Source organism: Macaca nemestrina, chromosome 1, assembly GCF_043159975.1.
Source record: "Macaca nemestrina isolate mMacNem1 chromosome 1, mMacNem.hap1, whole genome shotgun sequence".
Classification (NCBI taxonomy): domain Eukaryota; kingdom Metazoa; phylum Chordata; class Mammalia; order Primates; family Cercopithecidae; genus Macaca; species Macaca nemestrina.
In genome coordinates this window covers 316,041-340,248 of record NC_092125.1, presented here as the reverse complement: position 1 = coordinate 340,248, position 24,208 = coordinate 316,041, and the positions used below count along the sequence as shown (strand labels likewise).

The 24,208-nt window shown below is 41.6% G+C and overlaps 2 protein-coding genes and 2 long non-coding RNA genes across 4 annotated transcripts; 2 read left to right on the top strand and 2 right to left on the bottom strand.

Annotated features, from left to right (window-relative positions):
• Positions 1-2,817: 2,817 nt before the first annotated feature.
• Positions 2,818-3,790, bottom strand: LOC139356384 (olfactory receptor 2T1-like). The gene is given in 2 exon segments (XM_071070266.1): positions 2,818-3,270; positions 3,272-3,790. Coding segments are annotated over 2 exon segments (957 nt in total). The 5' UTR covers positions 3,776-3,790.
• Positions 3,791-13,475: 9,685 nt separating this feature from the next.
• On the bottom strand, positions 13,476-16,268 carry LOC139356380 (uncharacterized). The gene is made up of 2 exons (XR_011608153.1): positions 16,144-16,268; positions 13,476-13,664 (listed from the first exon to the last, which is right to left on the bottom strand). It is a non-coding gene; the product is annotated as an uncharacterized lncRNA (long non-coding RNA).
• Positions 16,269-16,416: 148 nt separating this feature from the next.
• On the top strand, positions 16,417-19,693 carry LOC139356379 (uncharacterized). The gene is made up of 3 exons (XR_011608151.1): positions 16,417-16,568; positions 17,161-17,285; positions 18,277-19,693. It is a non-coding gene; the product is annotated as an uncharacterized lncRNA (long non-coding RNA).
• A 494-nt stretch (positions 19,694-20,187) lies between these two features.
• Positions 20,188-23,081, top strand: LOC105463351 (olfactory receptor 2Z1-like). The gene is made up of 2 exons (XM_071080853.1): positions 20,188-20,273; positions 22,115-23,081. The coding sequence occupies exons 1-2, from the start codon at positions 20,188-20,190 to the stop codon at positions 23,079-23,081; spliced, it is 1,053 nt and encodes a 350-aa protein (XP_070936954.1).
• The last annotated feature ends 1,127 nt before the right edge of the window (positions 23,082-24,208 follow it).

The window sequence follows — 24,208 nt, the reverse complement described above, 5'->3', positions numbered from 1 at the left end:
CCTGGTACCAATTTCCTGTCTCAGTCCATTTTATGTTGCTATAGAAGAACACCGGAGACTGAGTAATTTCTTAAAAAAAAAAGAAGCTGATTTTGACTATGGTTCTGAAGGCTGAGTAGTATGAGAAACATGGGACCAGCGTCTGTTTGATTTCTGGTGAGGGAAAAATGCTAGCTCAAAACATGCAGGTCAAAGGCAGAGCAAAACCTGAAGGATGTACTGGCTTTATAACAACCCACTTTCCCAGAAATGAATCAATTCCTCCAAGAGGTAGTTCGGTCTTGCCAGAGTGAAGAATCACTCACTAACACAAGAATAGCACCAAGCCATTCACGAAGGGCCTGCCTCCACAAACCAGACATCTCCCACTAGGCCTGACCTCCCAGCAACACCATATTGGGGATCAAATTTCGACATGAGTTTTCGTGTGGGCGAATAAACCACGTTCAAACTATAATATATCTATTAAGAATTCACTCGCGAATGGACCTGCAGGGGTGCAGGGTATGGATATGCTCAGCTTTCATCACAGTTACCACACACAACATAGTGGACATATGTGTTTTTCTGCTTGCTTGCTTGCTTGCTTGTTGTATTTATTTTTGTTCATTGTCTTTTCCCCACTGGAATGCAAATTTCTCAAGTGCAATTGCTGTGTTTGTCTTGGTCACAGCTATAAAACCTGAATGAGTAAATGAGGAAGCTGTATCTGAAGAATACGGTGTTCTATCAATCACATTTCTTGAAATTTTGCCATCTAGTCTACTAATTAAAAGTATTCTCCTACAGAATTTTCTTGCTTCCCTGAAACTCACTGTTCTTACATGTAAACTACGACTCATAACAAGTTCTGCTTCCTTTGTTATGAAGTTGTTAAAGGATGATGAACCTGGCAAGGCACATACATTTTTAAGTTTCAGACAGAGATTCATGAATGTGATTATGATTATGACCAAGATGATGTTTGCATAATGATAACCCCACGTGGTGAATTATAATTTTGATAAAGTCACCCTTTTCATGATGAGTGAACTCTTTTTATAATTGGGACACTAACCATGTATTGGCACATGCTTTCTGTCCTCAATTCCTGGATCAATATGGAACACAAATATTAACGATGCCCTAATACTATTACATGGCTGATATATGCTTAATTGTGATGATCTCATGAGATATTTGAAAAGCATTTTACTACCTTCCTAACCCAACCCCCTGTATGTTTCTCCAGAGTTTTAGAAATTCCCTCACCCCTCAGATATACAATGTTCTCGTGATGTCTTTTCTGGGCAATGTCCTCTGCTTTCATCCGTTGATTTTAAGTTATCTGACAAACAGTTTTCGCTAATGTGTTACAAACAAACAAAAGATAAATACCGTACTTTACTGACAGTAATGGGCACCTGACTGTAGTGAGTACAATACCCGTTTAAGAAGACTATGTTCGATGACTCTTTCCAGTGCGCAGATGGAAACATATTTCTGTGTTTTTGGAACCGTTTTGTATTTATTTAGAAGACATGTGAACACAGTAGGAGAAAGGGAAGATAGAAGAAAAAAAGAAAAGAGAAGGAAAAGAGATCAAGAGGACATGTTTTTTACACTAGTTTTCTTTTTCACCAAGTTGAACCCTCTTTGAGGAAAAAAACACACCGAAACTGTTTCTCCTCTGCTTCCGTCCACACAACAAGCAACATACAAGATGTACCGGACACAATGAGTGGAGACCGTCGACACGCACCGAGAAAACAAAACAATTATTTCTGCAGTGGACGCCATTTGGGGGCCTCCATTCAATTCCATTCTGCCACTGTCCACAGTCAAATGCTCTAGCCCAAGCTAGACTCCCACGACCATCTGCCACGATCTATCTGGAGATAGTATCAGATCCCACAGGGTGAGGGCTCAGTCTGTTAATACTGCTTTCCATTTCCAGTGCCAATCACAAGCCCCAAGTTGTCCTGTGCTTTTGACCAAGTGACTGTTAATTGGGAATCCCAGGGCCCTTCCTTGGGTTCAGTTAGTTTGCTATAGAGGCTCACAGAACTCAAGGAAACATCTATGTTTACCATTTATTATAAATGATATTACACAGGATACATAGAAACAACCAGATGAAAAGACACCAGGGTGAGGTCTAGGAGAGCAGAAGAGCTTCTGTCTCTGTGGAGCTGGGGCATGGCCCCTCCAGGCAGGTGGGTGGGTTCTTATCACCCTCCTGTTCAGCTGCATGAGTTTAGCTGTCCGGCAGTTTTCTGTCCTCTCCTTTCGGCCTTTATGTGGAGACCTTATTGAATGGTCATGATCGAAGCATGGGCAATTGCACAGAAATATGACTGGACACAGAGTATGACCTAGTGTTGATAGAGTGAGTGGGGACACCCATCAAGGCCTGTCTGATCAGATTCTTCTTGGCCCCTCTGGGTAGCGTTCCCTCCTCCAGGGTAGGAAAGAGCCTCTTTCGAAACAGAGGTCTTGTGACCTGCAATCAGACAAGGTAGTCAGATAATTTCTTTGTGACCAAAAGTGGGCAAAGATTGGATTATATTTTTAGTCTCTAAGGCTTTCTTTGGGGAGAAAAAGAAGCAGGTGAAAAGAGGGAAGGCAAAGATCACAGAGAGAGATTCGGTTTTCTGAGGCCTCAAGAACCACAACATTGGAACATAACTAGGGAGTTATGAACCAGAAACCCTAGACAAAAAAACCAATGTTGTAATCATATCACTCCCTCCCCTTTTGCTTCATCTTCCGGTGAAAGCACAGCCACAGTGACCACAGAGTCTCCCCTTTACCACACGCATGGGAAGGAATCGACTATCAAAAGACACCTCTTGACACCCTTTGAGGAGCCTTGAACCTCCCCAAGGCCCTCTTCAGAGCTCCAGTCACATCCTTGTTTCTAAGGCTGTAGATGAGGGGGTTCAGCATGGGTGTGAGAATGGTGTAAAACACAGAGAGGACTTTGTCCTGGGCTGGCGTGTGGTAGGAGTGTGGCAGCATGTAGGTGTACATGGCAGCCCCATAGAACAAGGACACCACAGTCACGTGGGATGAACAAGTGGCAAAGGCCTTCTTCCTGCCCTCCACTGAGCTCATGCGGTGAACTGTGCTCAGGATTCACGCATAGGAAGCAAGGACTACAAAGAAAGGAGTCAGCAGCATCAAAACACAGCACACGTACATCACTGTCTCGTAGAGGGCTGTGTCTGCACATGCCAACTTCAGGACTGCCGGAGCCTCACAGAAGAACTGGTTGATCTCCCGGGAATTAGCAGAAGGGAAAGCTCATGGTGATGGGGGTTAGGAGGAAGCCATCCAAAGAGCCCCCAAACCAGGAACCTGCTATAATCATCCAACAGACCCGGCGGCTCATGAGGACAGGGTATCTCAGAGGGCTGCAGATGGCCACATAGCGGTCATAGGCCATGAGGCCCAACAGGAAGAATTCAGCTCCCACAAGGGTAAGGTAGAGGAAGTGTTGAGCTGTGCACCCCACAAAGGAAATGGTCCTTTGATCCAGCAGGTAATCAACCAGCATCTTAGGCACAATGGTGGAAATGTGCATCATGTCCATTAAGGAAAGGTGGCTGAGGAGGAAGTACATGGGTGTGTGAAGGCGCAAATCTGTTTGGATCAGGAAGATCATAACCCCATTGGCCATCAGTGCGGTGACGAAGATGACAGAGATGATGGCAAAAAGAAGACCTGAGGTTTCCTTTCTGTCGAACAGCCCCATGAAAGTGAAGTCCGTAGAGGATGTGTTGTGCTCTTCCATTGATCCTACAATCGTGCTGATATGAGGTAATATATTCTGAATAAGATGACAGCATTCCCAGGGCAGTAAAATAACAACACTCGAATTAATTATTAGGTAGCAAACTTTTAAAACTGGGAAGAAAACATTTTAAAAATAGTATTCTTGGCACACTGGGACTGATATCTAGCATTTAATCTATTCCAAAGGGTTTTTAAATAAAATTGGTCATTATTAATCAATAGTTGCTTAAATACATTGGAGAAGATGATGTCAGCAGATGATACTGTATTACAATGACATACGTAATAATGCCTAAGGGTGCATACCATGCTACACAGCAGTTAAACATACCATGGTCTGGTGTGTGTGTGTGTGCGCGTGTGTGTGTATTACCTTAGATGCATTTAAATTTGTATTATTATTTAATGCGTCTTTCAGTGGTTGGCATCACCACCACTTTCAAAACATCTTTGGTGCTGGCTGTGAGTAGCTCATGTCTTCCATTTAGCTACAAGTATGGGTTATCCACCATTTGGATCACAAGTCACTGTCTACGTCATGAGAGTATACTTGGTGTTAATTTATCCATGTCCCAGATAAATTATAAGGGATGAAATAAAAAGGGCAACAGAAACTCAATGGAAACTACTCTTGCAAATTTAGACACAAAAAATTATTCTCAATACAAGAAGCATTCAGTGTTACTGAATTTTATTTATTTTTAATTTTAACATGATGAGGAATTAGTATTAGGATTATGATTAGCATGACAATTAGAAACTAGTATTAGCAATTCATTTTCAGAGGAAATACCACAGGGACATAAACCTTGAGCTATAACTCACTGATTATTTTTGGGAATTAGAATTTTTCATAGTTCTTGATAATTAAGAAAAACCGAGTGCGTGTTATACAATTTCAGGTTACAATAAAAAACAAATGTCCACAACAAACTTCAGGAAAGTAAAGGATGATGTTTCACGTGTTTTAAGGCTAAACGTGTTCCAAGACAGACATTTTACCAACATATTTGGGAGTAAAATTTGTCAAACTAGTCTAATGCTCCTCTAAATATTCTAAAAACATTAGCGTTTTAGTCCATTGCCCATAAAACGAAGTTACTATTGAGAATAATGATGATGACATCATGGAGTTTGCTTTTGCCAAGTGTCAGGCTAAGAAGTGCTTTGTTTCTATTGACTCCCTGATATTCACGATAGAACTAAGAAGTGAGGAGCTGTAAAAGCCCGTTCACCAGCGACAGCATCGAGGGTAATGTGTTGTGGTCACAGGGTCTGTTCGTGCGACGAGTGTCTGGACTAGAGACTCTCGATTCATTATATGTTCATACACATCCATTGTGTATATGGGAGGCTTTATATGGGAACAGCAGCTGGACAGTTCCTGTAATTAGCAAATAAAATGTACCAACCGTGGGAACCTGCTAAATTATTAACACTGTGTGATGATTAATGTGACTACTGAAAATCAGTCATACTTGAGAGTAGATCCATAAATCATTAGAATCAGGATTGCTGTTTTATGGGTGTAAACTATGTACACAGATATACACACATATATAAAAATGTACACATATATACATCATATGCATATTATATATTATGTATAGGTATATTTTGCCAATTCAGAATCTTTGGTGTCAGGTTTTATACATTTTTCTGATACTATGTACAATGTCAGCATTATTTACAACCTCCCTCATTTTACTTTTACTTTTCTTAGGTTTCATTAATGGAGCCTATTAAAATATATTTCTAAAGGGAAACTGATCTCCAGTTTATGTTGTAGCTTAAATATTAGCAGTATTTCAGCTACTTCCACACTTCCTGCATTTTGGGTTTGACTTTTATTATGTGATAAGACAACAGAAACAGGGAAAATCGTGCTGCTTCGCAAAGTCAAATAGTGGTCTCCGCTCTGTTCACGCTCACTCCCATGTTACACACACACGTATATGTAATAGTGGTCTCTGCTCTCTGTTCACGCTCACTCCCATGTTACACACACACACGTATATGTAATAGTGGTCTCCGCTCTGTTCACGCTCACTCCCATGTTACACACACACACATATATGTAATAGTGGTCTCTGCTCTCTGTTCACGCTCACTCCCATGTTACACACACACATGTATATGTAATAGTGGTCTCTGCTCTCTGTTCACGCTCACTCCCATGTTACACACACACATGTATATGTAATAGTGGTCTCTGCTCTCTGTTCACGCTCACTCCCATGTTACACACACACACGTATATGTAATAGTGGTCTCTGCTCTCTGTTCACGCTCACTCCCATGTTACACACACACATGTATATGTAATAGTGGTCTCTGCTCTCTGTTCACACTCACTCCCATGTTACACACACACACGTATATGTAATAGTGGTCTCTGCTCTCTGTTCTCTGTCACTCCCATGTTACACACACACACATATATATGTAATAGTGGTCTCTGCTCTCTGTTCACGCTCACTCCCATGTTACACACACACACGTATATGTAATAGTGGTCTCTGCTCTCTGTTCACTCTCACTCCCATGTTACACACACATGTATATGTAATAGTGGTCTCTGCTCTCTGTTCACGCTCACTCCCATGTTACACACACACGTATATGTAATAGCAGTCTCTGCTCTCTGTTCACGCTCACTCCCATGTTACACACACACACGTATATGTAATAGCAGTCTCTGCTCTCTGTTCACGCTCACTCCCATGTTACACACACACACGTATATGTAATAGCAGTCTCTGCTCTCTGTTCACGCTCACTCCCATTTTACACACACAACGTATAGGTAATAGTGGTCTCTGCTCTGTTCACACTCACTCCCATTTTATATACACACACGTATATGTAATAGTGGTCTCTGCTCTCTGTTCATGCTTACTCCCATTTTATACACACACTCACATATATGCAATAGCACAGGGACGTACATATTGAGCTATAACTCACCGATTATTTTTGGAAATTGGAATTTTTCCATAGTTCTGCTAATTAAGAAAAACTGAGTGACTGTTTTACACAATTTCAGGTTACAATAAAATCCACAACAAACTTCAAGAACATAAAGGATGATCTTTTATCCATTTTATATATATATATGTATATATATTCATAATCTCCTCCTATAGATTTAAATATGTATGTATGTAATTCTTCGGTGGTTTTAGCTTTTTCTATGGCCAGCTAGCCCTGTAGACCTAGCAATACAAAGGGAAATTCTAAAGTCAACTCCATTTTGCAGCCAACTGGCCTTACTTTTCCCGTCTGCCAACAAAAGTTCTAATTTATCAGAGAACAAGCCCTCCTCAAAGTACATTATGATTTTAAGTAAACGTTTTGTTAAATTTATTATCTGCTCTCTCACTAGAGTGAGCACAGTAACTATACTTGTTGAATTTCTCCTGGGCATAGATCACACAGCTTTGCTATGGTTTAGTACACGTAAAAATAATCAGAAAATGTCTGGAATGATTCTGTGACTTTATATAGGCATTTGTTTCTGAAATGATGAAGGCAACATACTGTAAAACAAAATTTAGAATTAAATGAATGGAGTTTTTCCTCTGGTCAGGACATTAATTAATTCTGTGACCTTGGATTCTCTTCCTAAACACCCTGAGCCTCAGTATCTGCTTGTATTAATTGAGATAATGAAACATTCAGGGTTACTTTAAGAATCAAATAAGAAATGTATAGTTACAAGTAAAAATATTTTATATAATACAAGGCAAAACGTAAGATACCGCAAATTATTTCAAAACTATTGGTAAACTATTGGTACGAATTCTCAATCTCTCATTTAAGCAATATACATATTAAACTAAAATCTATGAATTTAAATTGCAAATACCTCCTGATCTTCAGAAAAGGTCTGTAAACCCAGGCGCTCCCAGTGAAGTTACATCAGCAGTTAAAGTCTGTCTTTTCCCCCAGATGTCCTTTGACTTGAAAGAAACGTTACTTAGTAGAAATTCTCAGAAAAAGGTGTGCATCGCAATTAAGCTTGCAGAAAATCTAAACACCTTTGAAGAGCAGGAGTATGCTTAGCCTGCAAATTTTGAGAAAATTAGAAAAAAAAGTTAATCGATAAAATAGACATAATTTTAGTGAATAAAATTTTCTAGGCTTACTTACACTATTTTTTATTGCATAATACAATACAATACACCAAGGGATAAATCAACACTTTTATGTTATCCTGACATTTGTAAATATTCTCTACTATTTTATAAGGGGTACGTGTTGGTTGAGTAGGGATGGCTGCAAATATTTTCCTCCCACATCACTACTATTGGAACATAGGACACAACGCTTGCCCAGGACTGTGATGATCACCCAGCCTATCCTTTAAATCGAGGGACGAGGTAATCCCTAAGTTGTAAGCTGCAGCCTTTGCCTGCTTCCGTGTGACCACTGGTGAAGATTTTGCCAAAGAAAAGAGCTTGCTCCACGCTCCTTCAAGCAGCAGCCTGTTGTCAGGAAGCTCTGCCATAGCTTCGATTAAAGCTGCTTCATGCGGTTTCCTTCCTTGCCCTCTGAACCTGCTTGGAACCAGTTTTCTCTCTTGGCAACATTCAACATTTCATAATGTGAATATGACTGCAAGCTTGTCTTTCCTCCTTCTCTGTACCAGTCACACTTCTCCAGTTATTTTATGCATTCATGTAAGAATTTTCCAAAGTGCTCCACTTCCAGGTATTTACCTGGGATAGCTTTTGCAAGGTCTATTTTAGAATATAATACCTCAATTTCAACAGATTACTCTAGGTGCAGTTTTTCCTGTACAGAATACACTGGCAACATTACTTTTCTGTTGTTATCCCAGACACTTTGACTCATTATATACACACTCAAACTTACAGTTATCTTTTCACATGAGAAGTTCTCAAGACAGGTCAATACAGCGTTGTGCAATTTTGAGACTAAATACAAAAATATATGTTCCTAATTTTTCTCTGTGTTCCTAAATTCTGTTTAGTATCTCAAAAAGTTGGAATCATTAAGAATGAACTCATATTGAAAGAATAATCATACAATTATTAGACAATAAAGCACTAATGTACTCTGACAATTTTAGAGTAAGAACCACATTCCTCAACTCACACACACCTCCTGACAAGACCTGGAGAGAGACTACACACTAGAAACCCTCAACTAGAGAGACCTGTTATCCCTGATGAGAGTTTATTTTATGCCTTCGTGTGGTGGACACTAAAATATTGCTTGTGAATCACTGGCAAAGTGGACCTGAGAAATCCAGGTGTCTGCACATTCTTTGAAATCATTGTGGAAGAAAGGATTTTTAAAATGCTTGCACGTTTGACAGTCAGGCAACAAGTCTATGTTTGAGACGAGAATGCCTGTAGGAGTCTGCCTTATGTCAGCTCTGTGTCTTTCATGCAAGCACCTTCGACTCTCCAGTCATCAGTGTTCTTCTCTGTAAAAGGAAGGCACGAAGACAAAGACAATGCACCACTCAGAGATTCAGGAAGCCTGGTTCGTAATCTACACTTTAGAAACTAAGAGTAAGTACAGGTGTTTCCTTTAGGGCTTCGCGCCTTTCAAACAGTATTGTCCTTATCCTATCTAATTCATAAGACTAAGGTTTGCTTAAATTATCTTTTAAAAAACAAGCAGCAACCATTTAAGAAAAGATTCTTTGGACTGTTACACTCAATAGCATCCTTACACCTGAGATTTACAATACTACGATACTCACTCCGTGTAATTCCCACAGAAAATCAAACAGGCAATCTTCTTCTCAATGCACTTGCATTTGGCATGGAGGGAATGGGACGGTCATTCCTCATTATACGTGTACCTGAGATTTCCAGCCCAGGAGTTGCAGACAACTCTGCCTCAACTTTCTTAGATTCAGTTTACGTAAATCTTGTTTATGTCATATAAAGAACGTAAATTCAGTCAGACCACAATGAAATGTTCTGGAAACCCAATCATTTGCATATGTACCAAGTATTTAAGGTGCTACTATGAGGAGGAGTCAGTCTAGGTGCTCATCAGCATTTGGTTTGTCACCTGTGAAATTCCTGCATAATTCCAAAAGACCTGGATTTTCATTAAAGGGAATAGGAAGAGTGGAACAAACAAAGAGTGAGTCTAAGTAGAGCAGTAGCTTCTAGATGATCCATATTAATTGCCTAATTTTACTCAAGGATTTTGCATCATTTAGACAAAACCTTAAAGCATTAAATCCCATTATTTAATTTGCAAAATGCTTTATAAAGTAATGTATTCATGTGTTCTATATGATCTCACATTTCTCATATCTCCTCTCATCCACGCAATCTGAATGCCACCCACTCAGAACAGCACGTCACACACATCACTGAGTAGGAATCAAGGAAGATAATATACGTAATTTTCATAAAAATTATCCAAATATCTAATTTTATCCCAAACTGTATTCCAACAAAAGATGATTATCTGTCACTCACAGAGAGCTGAATCTCTCAGGAAAGCCATTCAGAGTAGTAGATAGAGAAGGTTATACATAATTTAGTAAATCAAAAACTTACTGGTAAACTACAAGAACTTTATGTAACTAAACAAGCGATGAAGAACTAAGACTTTTTAGAGGGTTGAAGGTGATATTTTGCTAGAAGGAAAAATGATCAGATTTAGTAGACTTAAATTCTCATCTAGCTTATACCAAGAAGAAAACACACAAAGCAATTCACAGGCATTTGATGGAGTTAGGACAAAGTGAGACATGCAACAAGTTTATTAAACTCTGCAGAAGGAAGTGTTATTAAGCCAAACAAATAAATGTCACCCTAGAAATCCTTGAAACAATTTGCGTTGCCAGGACAAATTGCATAAATTCTCCAGTCTTCTAGAAACATGTAATACTGTCTGTTTCTTGTCTTTACAGGGAAATATTTAGCAAGTAAAGCGGGATAACAGGTCTGAAAAACTAAACATGCAGGAAGAAAGCAGCAGACCAGTAAAGAATGCGGAATTATTCTGGGTGTCCTGCTTTGAGATCCCTGGGTATGCTCTGGCCAGCCATGAGTTACACCACTCCATCCAAGGCAGAGAGAGCCTGAAAATGGAAACCTCCAAAGGCAAAATGGGTGTCTCTGTGAGAATCAAGTTAAGGAACGTTTGTTTTGGTTTGGGTTTTTTGTTGTTGTTGTTTTTAAACAGTTTTTAATTGATACATAATATCTGTACATATTTATGGGGCACAAGTGATGTTTTGTTACATGGATTGAGTGTGCAGTGATCAAGCCATGGTATTTAAGATACCCATCACGTTGACTATTTATTATTCCTGCGTACTGGGAACATTCAAGTCTTCTTTTCTAGTTAAATATACAATATGTTGTGAACTATAGCATCCTACCCTGCTATCAAACTAGAACTTACTCCTTCTGTCTAACTGTATGTTTGTACTCATTAACCAAAATCACTTCACTCCCACCTCCCAACCCCTACGCACCCTTCTTGGCCTCTGGTGTCTATTATTCTACTCTCTACCTCTATGAGATCAATGTTTTAGTTGCTGCATATGAGTGAGAACACGCAGTATTTGTCTTTCTGTGCCTGGTTTATTTCACTTAATATAATGACCTCTAGTTCCATCTAAGGGACTATTTTTTAAGAAAGATCACTTAATTATCTATATGCAAGTGCTGACATGGAGCGAGTTCTGCAATTGCGCAGATACCCCAGGGGGCCCTGGAGTTCTGCATTGGGATCCCCACAGTCTCTGATGGTGGCAGATCCCAAGGGCTCACCCTAACAACCCCACCAACAGCACGATTATCAACTGGAGGTGACTACCTCCAAGCGGTGCTGTGCGCCTCGGGACCATTCCTGTTGCTCAGGGCTGCCCACCAAATGTGGCTCTGGCAGGGAGTGTCCGGGGCAGACAGTCCTGAAGTCACCTCACGACTTCCCCCAAGAGCACATGGTTGAGAAAAGTGGGACATGTCCACAGGTCTATGTGGTCCGTAGTTTGGTTTATCTTCCTTCACTCAGTTCAGCAGAGACCAGACGAAAGTGATGGGTTCTCAGTTCTCTCTAGAAATAGTCTGAACCATCTGTGGAAAGTTGCATTACCCTTCTGGGACTGGGTCCTCCCTACTATTAATTCAAAGTGCGGAGAATGATTTCATACAAATAAACAAAAATAATTGCCTCTGCTCTCACCAATGTGGGAATATGGAAACAAGCTTTAAGTTTTCTTCATTTTCTTAAGAATGAGTTAGAGCAAAACACGTTTTTAGGTAGATTACAACATTAGTTAAGTCCAACTAAACAGTCTGACATTTTGAATTTTGTCAACAGTTTATTGACTGTAGATAATCAATTTAATGTTATCATATATATTATTCAAGAATTACTATGGTAATTAAGAATACAAATAAAAAGTAAAAGAATCACCCCTTATCCACCATCTCAAGCTTCAAATATTCTTCCATTTACTCTCCATATGTATAAAATGTACACTTTTTATTATTGTAATCATGGTATAGTCTTATATTCTGCTTTATGGTTTTATTATTTTCATATGCATTCCTCCATGTTGCTACATATTTTAATTTTGCATCATTTTCAAAGGATTAACGATTCTCTTTCAGGTGGACCTAGTAAAATTTAACCTATTTCCCTACAGCTAGACATTTGGTTTCTTTCCCCTCTTTGTATTAATGTAGCCTCCAAGCTGCATGGAAGATATTTGTGTGTACATCTTTACTATCCTTGTTAACAATTGCTTTAGCGTAAATTTCCAAAAATTAAGCTCCAGGGTCAAAATGTTTTCTAAATGTTGTCTAAATTTATATAGCTACAAGTTTGAATGTGGACACAAAATTTGTGTATGCACAATTTGTAGTTTCATGTTCTTAAAAAATAAAATAAACCAGTAGTTAAAAAGGAAGCTATCTGTGGGCTTATTTGAAAAATCAGGACTTCCAACACATTTAGCTCTCTGGCACAAGTGGCTTTGCTGGATCTGATCACGCTAGTTCTTAACCTAGCCAGCTGCAGTCGAAATACAAGAAGAATCGTTCTTGAGAACTCCAGGTTCCTCCCTGGTGGTTTGAATAAATTTATTTCACTGGTGGTGGTGGTGGTGGTGGTGGTGGTGTGTGAATGTTTTTCTATTTTGTTTAGTAAATGTAAACCCATTGATAAATCCCTAAGACATTCTCCAGTCTCATATTTATGGCATGTATTGTTGGCTGGACAAAGAGTGAGATCATACATAATTAACAAAGAAACACAGACAATCAAGTACAAAGCAGCAACCAGAGATCTCCCTCGCTTTCACAGCAGGCCACCCTACACATAAGTCGAGTGCAGGTGGACGACTCAGTGGGGTTGACTGTGGTGCACACGCCACACTCCTGAACACAGGGTGTCTGTGCAGCCCTGCTGGTCACCTCAGTTCCTGGGATCTGAAACTAGGTAATGATGACAGAGACTGAAGATAGCTGAGAGCTGAATATAGAACTAGTGAGGATCAGAAGAAAATTGAGGAAATAGAAAAGAAAAAAGAAATAAAAAAATCAGACTTACTGGTCTTGCCTTTAAATATATAGCATTTTAAATATAAAGGAAATTTTGACAAATAGATTGAACAGAAGGCCATAATACACATTTTAAAAAGAAACTCCTTTCATTTATCACTCTGAATTCATGACATCAGTGTGCACAGATGCAACACAAGTTGGTTTTACTCTTTCCGACAGAACAGTACCATGGTGGTCAGTGAACTACAGAAGGCAGCCCTGGTCAAGTCCATGCTCGGTGAGGAGGAGAGGTTCTTTCTCCCTGGCCTTCGGCTTACACATTTTCCAGGATTGTTTGGGCACCTGGAACCTTGGAGAAGACAGGGATCTCTGTAAACAAATGTGAGAAGAGAAACAAGATGGTTATTAACAGATTGCATGGAATCAAGACAGGGATCTCTGTAAACGAATGTGAGAAGAGAAACAAGATGGTTATTAACAGATTGCATGGAATCAAGACAGGGATCTCTGTAAACGAATGTGAGAAGAGAAACAAGATGGTTATTAACAGATTGCATGGAATCAAAAGGAGAGAGTTCCATAAGCAGCTTCCTGCTCTAAGAGTCAGAAGTTCAACATCACACAGCATAAGGACAGTGGTCAATAAATATGTATTGACATTGAAATACTATTCAGCCCTAAAAAAGAATGAAATAATGTCATTTGCCACAACACGAATGAAACTGAAGGTCATTATGTTAAAGGAAATAAGCCAGACACAGAAACAAATTTCACATGTCTCACTCATATGTGGGAGCTAAATATAAGTTCAAATGTTTGATAGCAGAGTAGGGTGACTATAGTCAGCAACAATGTATTATACATTTCAAAGTAGCTGGAAAAGAGAATCTGAAATATTCCCAACACATACAAATGATACTCAGGATGATGGATACCCCACATACCCTGACTTGGTCACTATAAAACCTATGCAAGCAACAAAATATCACAGATGCTCAGTAAATATGTAAAATATTACGTATCAAAAATAAATAAACACCAAGTGAGTACAAATACGAATGAATGAATAAAAATTCTACAGCAACCAAACATGTTAAAATTTTTTCAAAAAATGAATATACTTGGCTGATGTGGGAATCATTAGTGGTTCCAAATTTAGTGTTCCTGGACAAAATTATTTCCTCTTGGAATCTCAATTTCCACCTCTGCAAAATAAGATAACAATATTCACCTCACACCATTGCTGTGAGTGTTAATTGAGATTATAAATTCTGAGAGCACAACAGTCTTATCCTGGTGATCTGGGTGTATTCACCCAGTAGCAATAAAAATTTGCCTGTCTTATGTACAGTTGCCTAAAGAATGAGTGAACTGATCAAGTAATGAGATATTGAAAGTAGGCCACATTTTGTAATTTTTTATACCATTCAAATGTAAGATGTGACTTATTATTTATAAAACAATTAGGCATATCTTGTTAAGAAATAGGTCATAGTTTTCACTGAATTAACTGTTTGACTCAATCCAAACTAACAGTTTATTAGACCTGTGTATATATAACCACCAAATAGTCACGTTGTGGGCACCTGTGCATGTTGGCATGACCTAAATTCCCAAGCATGAATCTAGAGCTGGTGTCGTACACACTGGCTACATGGTAGACCAGGGAGCCCATAGGCTTTGTAGTGACCCAGACGTGGCTCACATCTCAGATCTGCCATCTGCTTGGCAGGTGACCTTGAGCACTAAGCTGGTTAACCTTCTGAACTTCTGTTTCTTCATGTGTAAAATCATAATCAATTATATATTATCATGATAAGATGAGATAATATCATACATGTCTAACATAAAATGGGAGATAAGAAATATTCATTTGCTTCTCATTCTGATTCCATTCAAATTAAGGAATAAAAGCTCATTAGAACAATAGGACCGAAACAAAAAGCTAGAAGTGAAACCAACTTTAATAGATGTTACGAAAGAAGAGAGGGAGGGAGGAAAGAAAGGACCTCCATGTCTCTAATTGCCAAGTTTCCCCAGACACCAAGATGACGCTGTGTTGATTTGTCTATGCCCAAGCCTGCCCCACAATTAAGTACCTTGTGTATATAATGGTTTGGAACAATAGTCTGGGGGCCCTGGAGCCCCTGAATACACTGCATTACAGCTGAGGAAGCATGTAGGTGATTTTTGGAGCAGTCCCCGCTTTCTGGAAACAAGAAGCTTTATCGCAGACCTTGACACTTGCTCTTATATAGAATTCATTAAAATCTAGATTGTGTCTTCTTTCTGAAGTCACTTGACTGCCTGCACAGAAAACCTGGAAAATACTTAGGAGCTGGCAGATAGAGAATCACTGACTTTTAGTTTTGGAAAATGTATCGTGTACAAGTACAGAGCCTCAGGTGTCTGCACAAGTATAGACCACCCCATTCCCAACTGTAAAGAATCCTAAAGAGCCACGCTCTTCCTCAATCAGTTTTTTAGAGACAGACAACACCCTCTGCCTCTGCCAGGATGTTCTTGTCCCAGTAAACCCGTCTCACTTTACATTCGCTAACCACGGACCTTTGTCCAAGGGTTTAGTCTGCGGGGCTAGAGAGACACCTGTTTTTCCCTTGTCAGTATGTATGCTGTTTCTTTAGAGGTTTCTATGTAGGTTTTATTTGAGCAGCACATATAAATTATGTGGCATGGAAGTAGGTATACTAACTGTAATGTGTTTAATTATTTTAACTAGACTTAGTGACTAATTATTCATTAATTTTGGAGATGTGAGATTTTGGAGAACAGTTGAAATGTTGTCAAAATAAGTATGAGCTTTGCCTGAGAATGAGTTTGAACCCACCACTCTGCCGTGTCTGGGAGAATCGGATTTACCACAGGAAACAAGCATGTTGAGAGTAGGCTTTTCCGATCTTGGCACTGTGGATATTTTGTTCTGGTTAATTTTTTTGTGGGGGTCTGTTCTGTGCACTGTAGGATGTTAAACAGCATCCCTGGCCTCTTCCCACTTGGTACCATTATTACCTTCACCTCCTCATTGTGACAACCAAAAATATCTTCAGACATTGACAAATGTCCCCTTGGAAGCAAAATCACTGCTGGCTGAGAACAGCGGATCACCCGGAGGGTTTGTCAGAAGAGACTTCTGAGCCCTCCAAAGAGTTTCTGATTTGATGGGTCCAAAGTGGAGCCTGAGATTTTGCACATTGAACAAGTAGCTGGCGTTGCCGATCCAGAGACGACCCTTTGGCCTAAGGAGCCCTGGGGGTGTGAGCAGTTGGCATATCTGTCTTTCCTCTGTCTGTGAAATCCCTAAGTCGTCGGTTCCCAGATTTTTCTGCAGAGTAGAATCACTTGAAAGTCTTTTAAACCTTCCAAAGACCAGGCTATATCCCTGATCAATTCAATCACTACTTCGGGGGTGAGGCACGGGCATTAGTCTTTTTTGAAACTCATCAGATCATTCCAGTATGCAGGCAAATCTGGAGACCTTGCTCTAAATGCCATTATCTCATCTGTAATTTGAAGGCTTGGGGCTGAGCAATTTATGTCCTCCCAGCATACGTGTCCTATAAGTCTCAACAGCACAACTAATTCCTAAGTGCTACACAGGACTGTGCAATCTGAGTCTCTGTGGGTAGGAATATGGGGCAAAATTCAATGACAGAAGCTTTGCAATCACAGCATTCTGAAGTTGGAAGAGCACCAAGAATAGGCAGCAATTCACCCTCATTGCGGTAAAGGTGGATAAAGTATACTTTAGAAAAAGGGGCCCTATGGGAAAATGGGGAGCCTTTAGGAGTGCCCTGTGTGAAAAGAGACAAATTTTACACCTCAGCTTTCATGACCCCTCATGTAGACACCCAAAGGGACCTGCTTCAGGCTCTGAGCCACAGCCTGGAGCCCAGGAAGGACAAGGAAGAAGGAAAAAAGTCAACAAGAGACCGAGACGCCCATGGAGACTGTGGATCAGGGCAATTCGAGGTGAGTATGCAATGTGAAGTATAAGAGGAAATAATTTAAACCCTCCACCCATCCATGCAGCCCCAGCTAGCTTATTACAATAAGCTTATTATGAAAAGTCACAAAAACACAATTCCATAACTTCTCTGTCAAACTTTCCCACATTTAAGATTTTCAACGATCTGGAATTTTGCTTTTTTAAAACAAAATGAGATAATATAATTTATTATTTTTACTGTCATTTTAAATGAGATAATATAATTTATTGTTTTACTATCATACACACAGTCCCCAGCAAAGCACATAAGCATTCATACTTTTGGAATTAACACTGGCCTTCTCCATAAGTTGCCTATCTTAGATGGCAAAAACCAAGGCTGTGTAAAAACAAAAAAATCTGTAAAACTGTAGGGGAAGTTAAAAAGTCACATCAGTACCAAAAAACCAATGAGAATAAAAACACAACAAAACAAAAACTTGGGCTAGATGTAGCCCACAACACAAAATGTGTCAGTTGCATCCAGGATTTCGTTTTTCATTCATTCTAGTAGTTCTTTAAGACCTGTTGTGTACCACTTATGATCTAGGTATGGTGGACGGAATAGAAAAATAGATCTGTTTCTCCTGGGAAACAGGGTGAAAGGAAATAAATCTCCCTGAATATTACTCTGAGACACACATACACACATGCACGTGCTGCATTCATTGCCATGTTGAGAAACTGCCTGAGAAGATAAATCAGCAGTGCCCAGACAACCGAGGATGCATTCCGGGGAGCAGGCACTCATGCACAGCCCCACCAGCCGGAGGGATGTCGACTTCAGATGGCCGTGATGGAAGGTGGCGTGGGGATAGCAGTGTTTTCTTGAGCAAGCATATGCTTCTTTCATCTATCCATTATACACGTTCCTTTGGCCCACCAGCATTGACCAAGGGCCATCATGAACCACAATCCGTCATGAAATAGAACAGAAAGGGCACAGTCCCTGGTCACAGGTAATTTTCAGTCTAGGTGGAGAGATCTGGAGTGTGACAGAGGAGTTCACTTAACTACAACAAATGCATCCGCCTGCAAGGTTTCACAATACGAAGCGCATGTAAGGGGAACCTCTGAGTGGGAGGGACTAGGAGCTCCTGCCGGTGAGTACCAGAGTTAACTCTGATGATTTTGCAAAACTGATTTGCTTAAGTGAAGGAAGAAGACAGCTAACATTCACTGAATACCTCCTCTGGAAAAGGCATGATCTCACCATTTTCGTTACTCCACACTCACAATAACCCTGGGAAGTGGGCATGATAATCCTAAGTTACAGAGGGGAGCAGAGGTCTGAGGTTATAAAAGTGGTAACAGTGCTGATGTTAGTAGCAGCTGAACTCAAAATGTCACATTCCTTGGGCCAACTCTGTTCTAAGCACTCTACATTTAAAACCACTTAATGCTCCAAACAGTCCCAATAATTTTTGAAATGAGGAACCTGAGGCTGAGTAGCCTGTCCCAGTTACATAGCTGGGAAACTGTGGAGCTGGGGCTTGAACCCAAGCAGCCTGGCTCCAGAGACCAGGTACTCAACCACATGCCTTATACTGGATAAAACCAGACAAGAACATTCAGCCAAGTCAGAGTCAAATTATCGCAGATTTTAAACATGTAGGTTCTTGTCCTTTTTCATTTGCCTTGGTGGAGAGCGAGGGAAGGGGAAAAACGGTAACTGATGATAAGTTTCTACTGCAGGGGTTCTCAGTTGGGGGTGACTGTGTCCCTGCATCTGGCAATGTCTGGAGATACGTTTGGTTTTTGCAACTGAAGGGGGTTGCCATGGCATCTGCAGGGTCAGGTACAGGCATGCTGCTAAATGTCCTGCAATGCACAAAACCGTGCCCCACAGTAAGGAAGTATCCATTCCAAAATACCAACCGTGCCGAGGCTGAGAAAAACCACTTCAGAACAGTTACGAGTTATTTTGGACCTGGCCTAGAAGATCAAGTATTTGTTAACCAAAAATAAGCATCAAAATAATTAAGTAAACTTTAGAAAAGAGATTTTTGATCAAGGCTGTCACTTCTCACCAATAACAGATATTGGACTAAGCTCCTTCCAGATGTAAAATACGGTGGTCTGAGACATTTGAGACACCAAACAAGACAAGCTGAGCTTACAGGACACCGAAACAGGGACCGTGTGAGAAAACTATCTTTAGAGGAAAGCTTTTAAATGTACCCGAGGCTTCGTTTTAATTCGTGTATGGCAAGGCCAGTGGATCGGGAAGTGATTGGCATTGAAACGGTGGCTTGTCACGTCCCCGGGAGGAGCACACACACCACGCAGGGCCACACGGGGAAGGCAGAAGGAGTGAGCAGGAAACAGAGACCAAGCCTTCGCTGTGTCTTCCCTGGGAAGAAACGGGGTAAACAGCTGAGCAGGCTCAGGACTGGAAAGTGTGAATAATTTGGGTGGGCTCTGGGCTCTATGGGTGGTCTCTAACTGCCCCGGAGCTGGACCTGGTGAATCATAACTGAGCACAGGAAGGTGTCCCTGACTGTGGGAACCTCATAAAAGGAGGTGGGTGGGGCTGTAGACTCGGGAATTGGTTGATTTGCTTCTCAAAGGCATGCTCACAAGCAAGGTATTCACCATCTCTAGGAATTAGCTAACCCTGGGAAGTGCAGTCCCTCCCCAGGTCCACGAGTCCTCAAGATGGCAACGCATCATACAATACAGAAAATAGGTGCAGTGTATATTTTAGCTCCACTCAAAGTCATGTCTCAAAAGTTTGAGTTTAACCACGTTAATTTCTGTGCTCCGCTCCAGAGACAGGCTTTTGGAGTGGGCCCTGCTACGCACCGCGAACACGTCTGACTCACATCTAAGGGATCTGTGTGTCTGCTGTGAGCAGCCTCAGAGTGGTGGAGTTTAAGGCCATAGATGAGGGAGGCCCCTTGGCATAGCAAGAAGAACCAGGACAAGCGCCGAGAGAGCCACTTCCTGGCACAGCTCTCTCTGCTCTCTCGGCAAGTTCCAGTTTCTAAGATCCTTTGACCTTTGACCATACAGTGGTGAGATGTGGGCAGTAGACTAGTCAGTGAGTGTCAGCTTGTACCACACTTCAGAACAGTGGGAGCTCGAGCTTTGAAAAGCACAGGCACCCATGGAGAAATCCATAGATTGTACAGCCTTGTCACCTCTCTGATGTGCTGTCCCTCTGGGACACTTGCTGCCCCTCGCACTCTGTCCCGGTGACCCTGTGGTATCCCCCAGCTCCATTATTCTCTCATATTCTCGACTCCTTAATACCATACTGGGAAGTTCATTTTATTTCCCTTCAATCCCTCCATTTAAGCCATTTGCCATCAGACATACGCAGAAATAAAAGCTAAAATTGAAGGCATTCCCTAGGATTCAGGAGTCTGGGACCAGGGTTTCCGCAGAGCTTCCTGGCTCAGGGAACTTGCCAGGTAACGGGTCTTCACCACGTCCAGCACAACCTCATCCTTGGAGCAGCGTCGTTAATCCTAATTTGTCCCTCATCCTCAGCTCCTAAAACTGCCTTTGGGTGACTTATTTCCTATCATCGCTTACCTCATAATTCCTTGAGATTTGACTTTACCTGAATAAATATAATTTCAGAAGGGAGCCCTTTAGGGGTGCAGATCCCTCCCAAAGGAAACTACTGACCTGGCTTACGTACTCCTAACACGTACTCCATAGATTTATATTTTAAAAGAGGCCCAATCTTTATCAAGAAGTTTATTTAAAAATCTTCTTAATTAACATAATGGGACTCAGCTATCATGAAACTATTGAAATCAAGATAAGAGAACAACAGTAAGGGAATGAGAACATAGTGTCAAAATTCCAGAAGAGCAAAGGTGCCAAGTCTGGAATTCCTTAGGGCCAAGGTAACAAAAGACTGTGATGCCTGCACAGCTCCACTAGTTAATAAAATGCAACACGTCAGCAACAGACACGGGCTCTGACCTATTTCTTTTGTTGTTGTTGTTGTTTTAGGTTTTTTTGTTTTTGTTTTTTGGATTTTTTTGAGACAGAGTCTCACTCTGTTGCCCAGGCTGTAGCGCAGTGGGGCGATCTCGGCTCACTGCAAGCTCCGCCTCCCGGGTTCACACCATTCTCCTGCCTCAGCCTCCTGAGTAGCTGGGACTACAGGCATGTGCCACCACGCCCGGCTAATTTTGTATTTTTAGTAGAGATGGGGTTTCTCCATGTTGGTCAGGCTAGTCTCAAACTGCCGACCTCAGGTGATCCACCCGGCTCGGCCTCCCAAAGTGCTGGGATTATAGGCGCGAGCCACTGTACCCAGCGACTCTAACCTATTTCTCAAAGAAATATATCACGTGGATGCTCAAGTAAGGACTTTGAACCACGTAATTCACGTATTGGTAGGTCTAGTCCTCAAGTTAGGCATAAGAATAAATGGTTTTGTTTTCAATGTTTTCCTGTGCACATATTTGTTTGTTGAAGTGTTAAGAATATTGTTAACTATGCATTTTTCAAAAACATGGGACGTTGTAATCTGCTGTTGTTCTTTTCCTACCTTTTTGAAACAGAAATTAGATCACTAGTTTTTACACTTTTCTCTTTTCTAGCACATGTATTTTGAGTTATGAGTTTCCCTCTGAGTACTACTTTGGCTGCACACCATGCTTTTTGTAATAATTTTTCATTGTGAAATAATGTTGACCCTACAAAAAATTTATAAGGACACTGCAAAGCTCATCAGCTGCCTCTTCACCGACCTTCCTAGTTGTTGCCCTTTTGCCATCTTTGCCCCATTTCCGTCTCTGAGTGAATGTATCTGAGCCCCTGGTGAGCCGGTTCGCTTTCCTCTCCACAGTGAGGCTCGGCAGGAGGCAGGCAGAGGGCCTTGGAACCACCCCTCCACCACTGGCTTTGTCCTCACTAGACTTTTCAATGACAGCCAGATGCACCTGTTCCTCTTCAGCATGGTGGTGCTGGTCTACATCCTCGCCATGGCTGGCAATGCCACCATGGTCCTCCTGATCTGGGCCGACGCCCAGCTCCACAAGCCCATGTACTTCCTCCTCAGCCAGCTGTCCTTCCTGGACATCTTCTTTTCTTCAGTCACTGTCCCCAAGATGATAGTGGCCTTCCTCTTTGATTGGACGAGCATCTCTTTTGGGGGCTGTGGGGCACAAATGTTTTTCTTCATGTTCCTGGGAGCTGCAGAGTGTCTCCTGCTGGCCCTCGTGGCCTATGACCGCTATGTAGCCATCTGCAACCCTCTGCGTTACCCAGTGCTTATGAGCCGTCGCGTCTGCCTGCTCATGGTTGTGAGCTCCTGGCTGGGAGGGTCCCTCAATGCCTCCATCCAGACCTCGCTAACCCTGCAGTTCCCCTACTGTGGCTCACGAAAGGTCACCCACTTCTTCTGCGAAGTGCCTTCGCTGCTGATGCTGGCCTGTGCAGACACAGAGGCCTATAAGCAGGTGCTCTTTGTGACAGGTGTGGTGGTCCTCTTGGTGCCCATTGCCTTCATCACCACCTCCTACGCCTTCATTTTGGTGGCTGTGCTCCAGATGCGCTCTGTGGAGGGGCGTCAGAAGGCCCTGGCCACCTGTTCCTCCCACTTGACAGTAGTCAACCTCTTCTATGGGCCCCTTGTCTACACCTACATGTTACCTGCATCCTACCACTCTCCTGGCCAGGATGATGTCGTATCTGTCTTCTATACTGTTCTCACACCCTTGCTCAACCCTGTCATCTACAGCCTCAGAAACAAGGAAGTGACTGGGGCAATGAAGAAGGTCATAGGAGAGTGTGGTGTCTGTAGGAATGCTTGAGACCCAGGAGAGAGGGCTAGGAGACACACGTATGAGATCTGAGTTCACTCATAGGCATTGAGTCTGAAGATAGACAGACATCTATTGCATATGACCTTCCATATCTGGGATGTGTTTATGGCTCCAGGATCCTGTTCTAGGATTCCCTTCTGGGATGAGAGGAAGAGTCCCAAATCCACATGCAAGGAAGTGAAATGATTCCCCTCAAGCCACCACACTTCTACTTTTTCAGAGAGGTGTCCAGAACATCTGATTCCACTCATCATTCCCCCTGTCCATCTCAACAAACTCTAGTCAGGCTTTTTCTTCAGCCATCCACTGGGCAGTGCAGCGATAAACCATCCTCTCTGTGTCACTGAATGTCTTAGGGCTTCCCTTCTTACCCAGTAAAAGCCAAAGGTCCCACCAAGCCCTTGATACCTGACTATTTCTCCAATCTTCTGTGTTGACATACCTCTTTTTCTTCACTCTGCTCCAGCCACACTGGCCCCCTTGTTCAAAATTCCCAAGCACAATCCCACCTCAGCATCCTTCAATGCTGAGTTCCCGATGCCTGGGGGCTTTCCTCACATTTTTACATGGAGTTCTCCTTGCCTTTCACATGTGACCATATCAAAGACACCTGCACTGATTACCCTTTCCAAAATAGCATTCCCACCCCCCCTCACCATCTTGCTCTAATCCCATTTGTGTATTAGAATGTGTAGTTCAGGAGAGCACAGAATTTCCTCTTTAATGTATTCTCAGCTCCAAGAAGAGTTCCTGGCATATCGAGTCAATCAAAAAATAACTTTTGGATGAACAATTAAATCCAAAGAACATTTTCTTGTCTAATCACAACAGTGTTGTTCCCTTTTCTAGTTCCTCCTTCTTGAAAATCTTCCTTCCCTGGGCAATAATACCATGTTCCTTGTTTTCCTCCTGCTTCTGGTGCACTTTTTCCTACTAAGTGATGAAGGCCCTCAAAACCCAGTGCGGCTAGATACTTCTCTTCTCAGTCTACACTCCCTAGTTACTCCCATTCTTGGCTTCGGTTACCATTTGATACCAAAGCCTGAGATACATAACTATAGGCCACTCAGATGTCTCTTCCAAGCTCCTCACCACATACCCAGGGCCACCTCAGT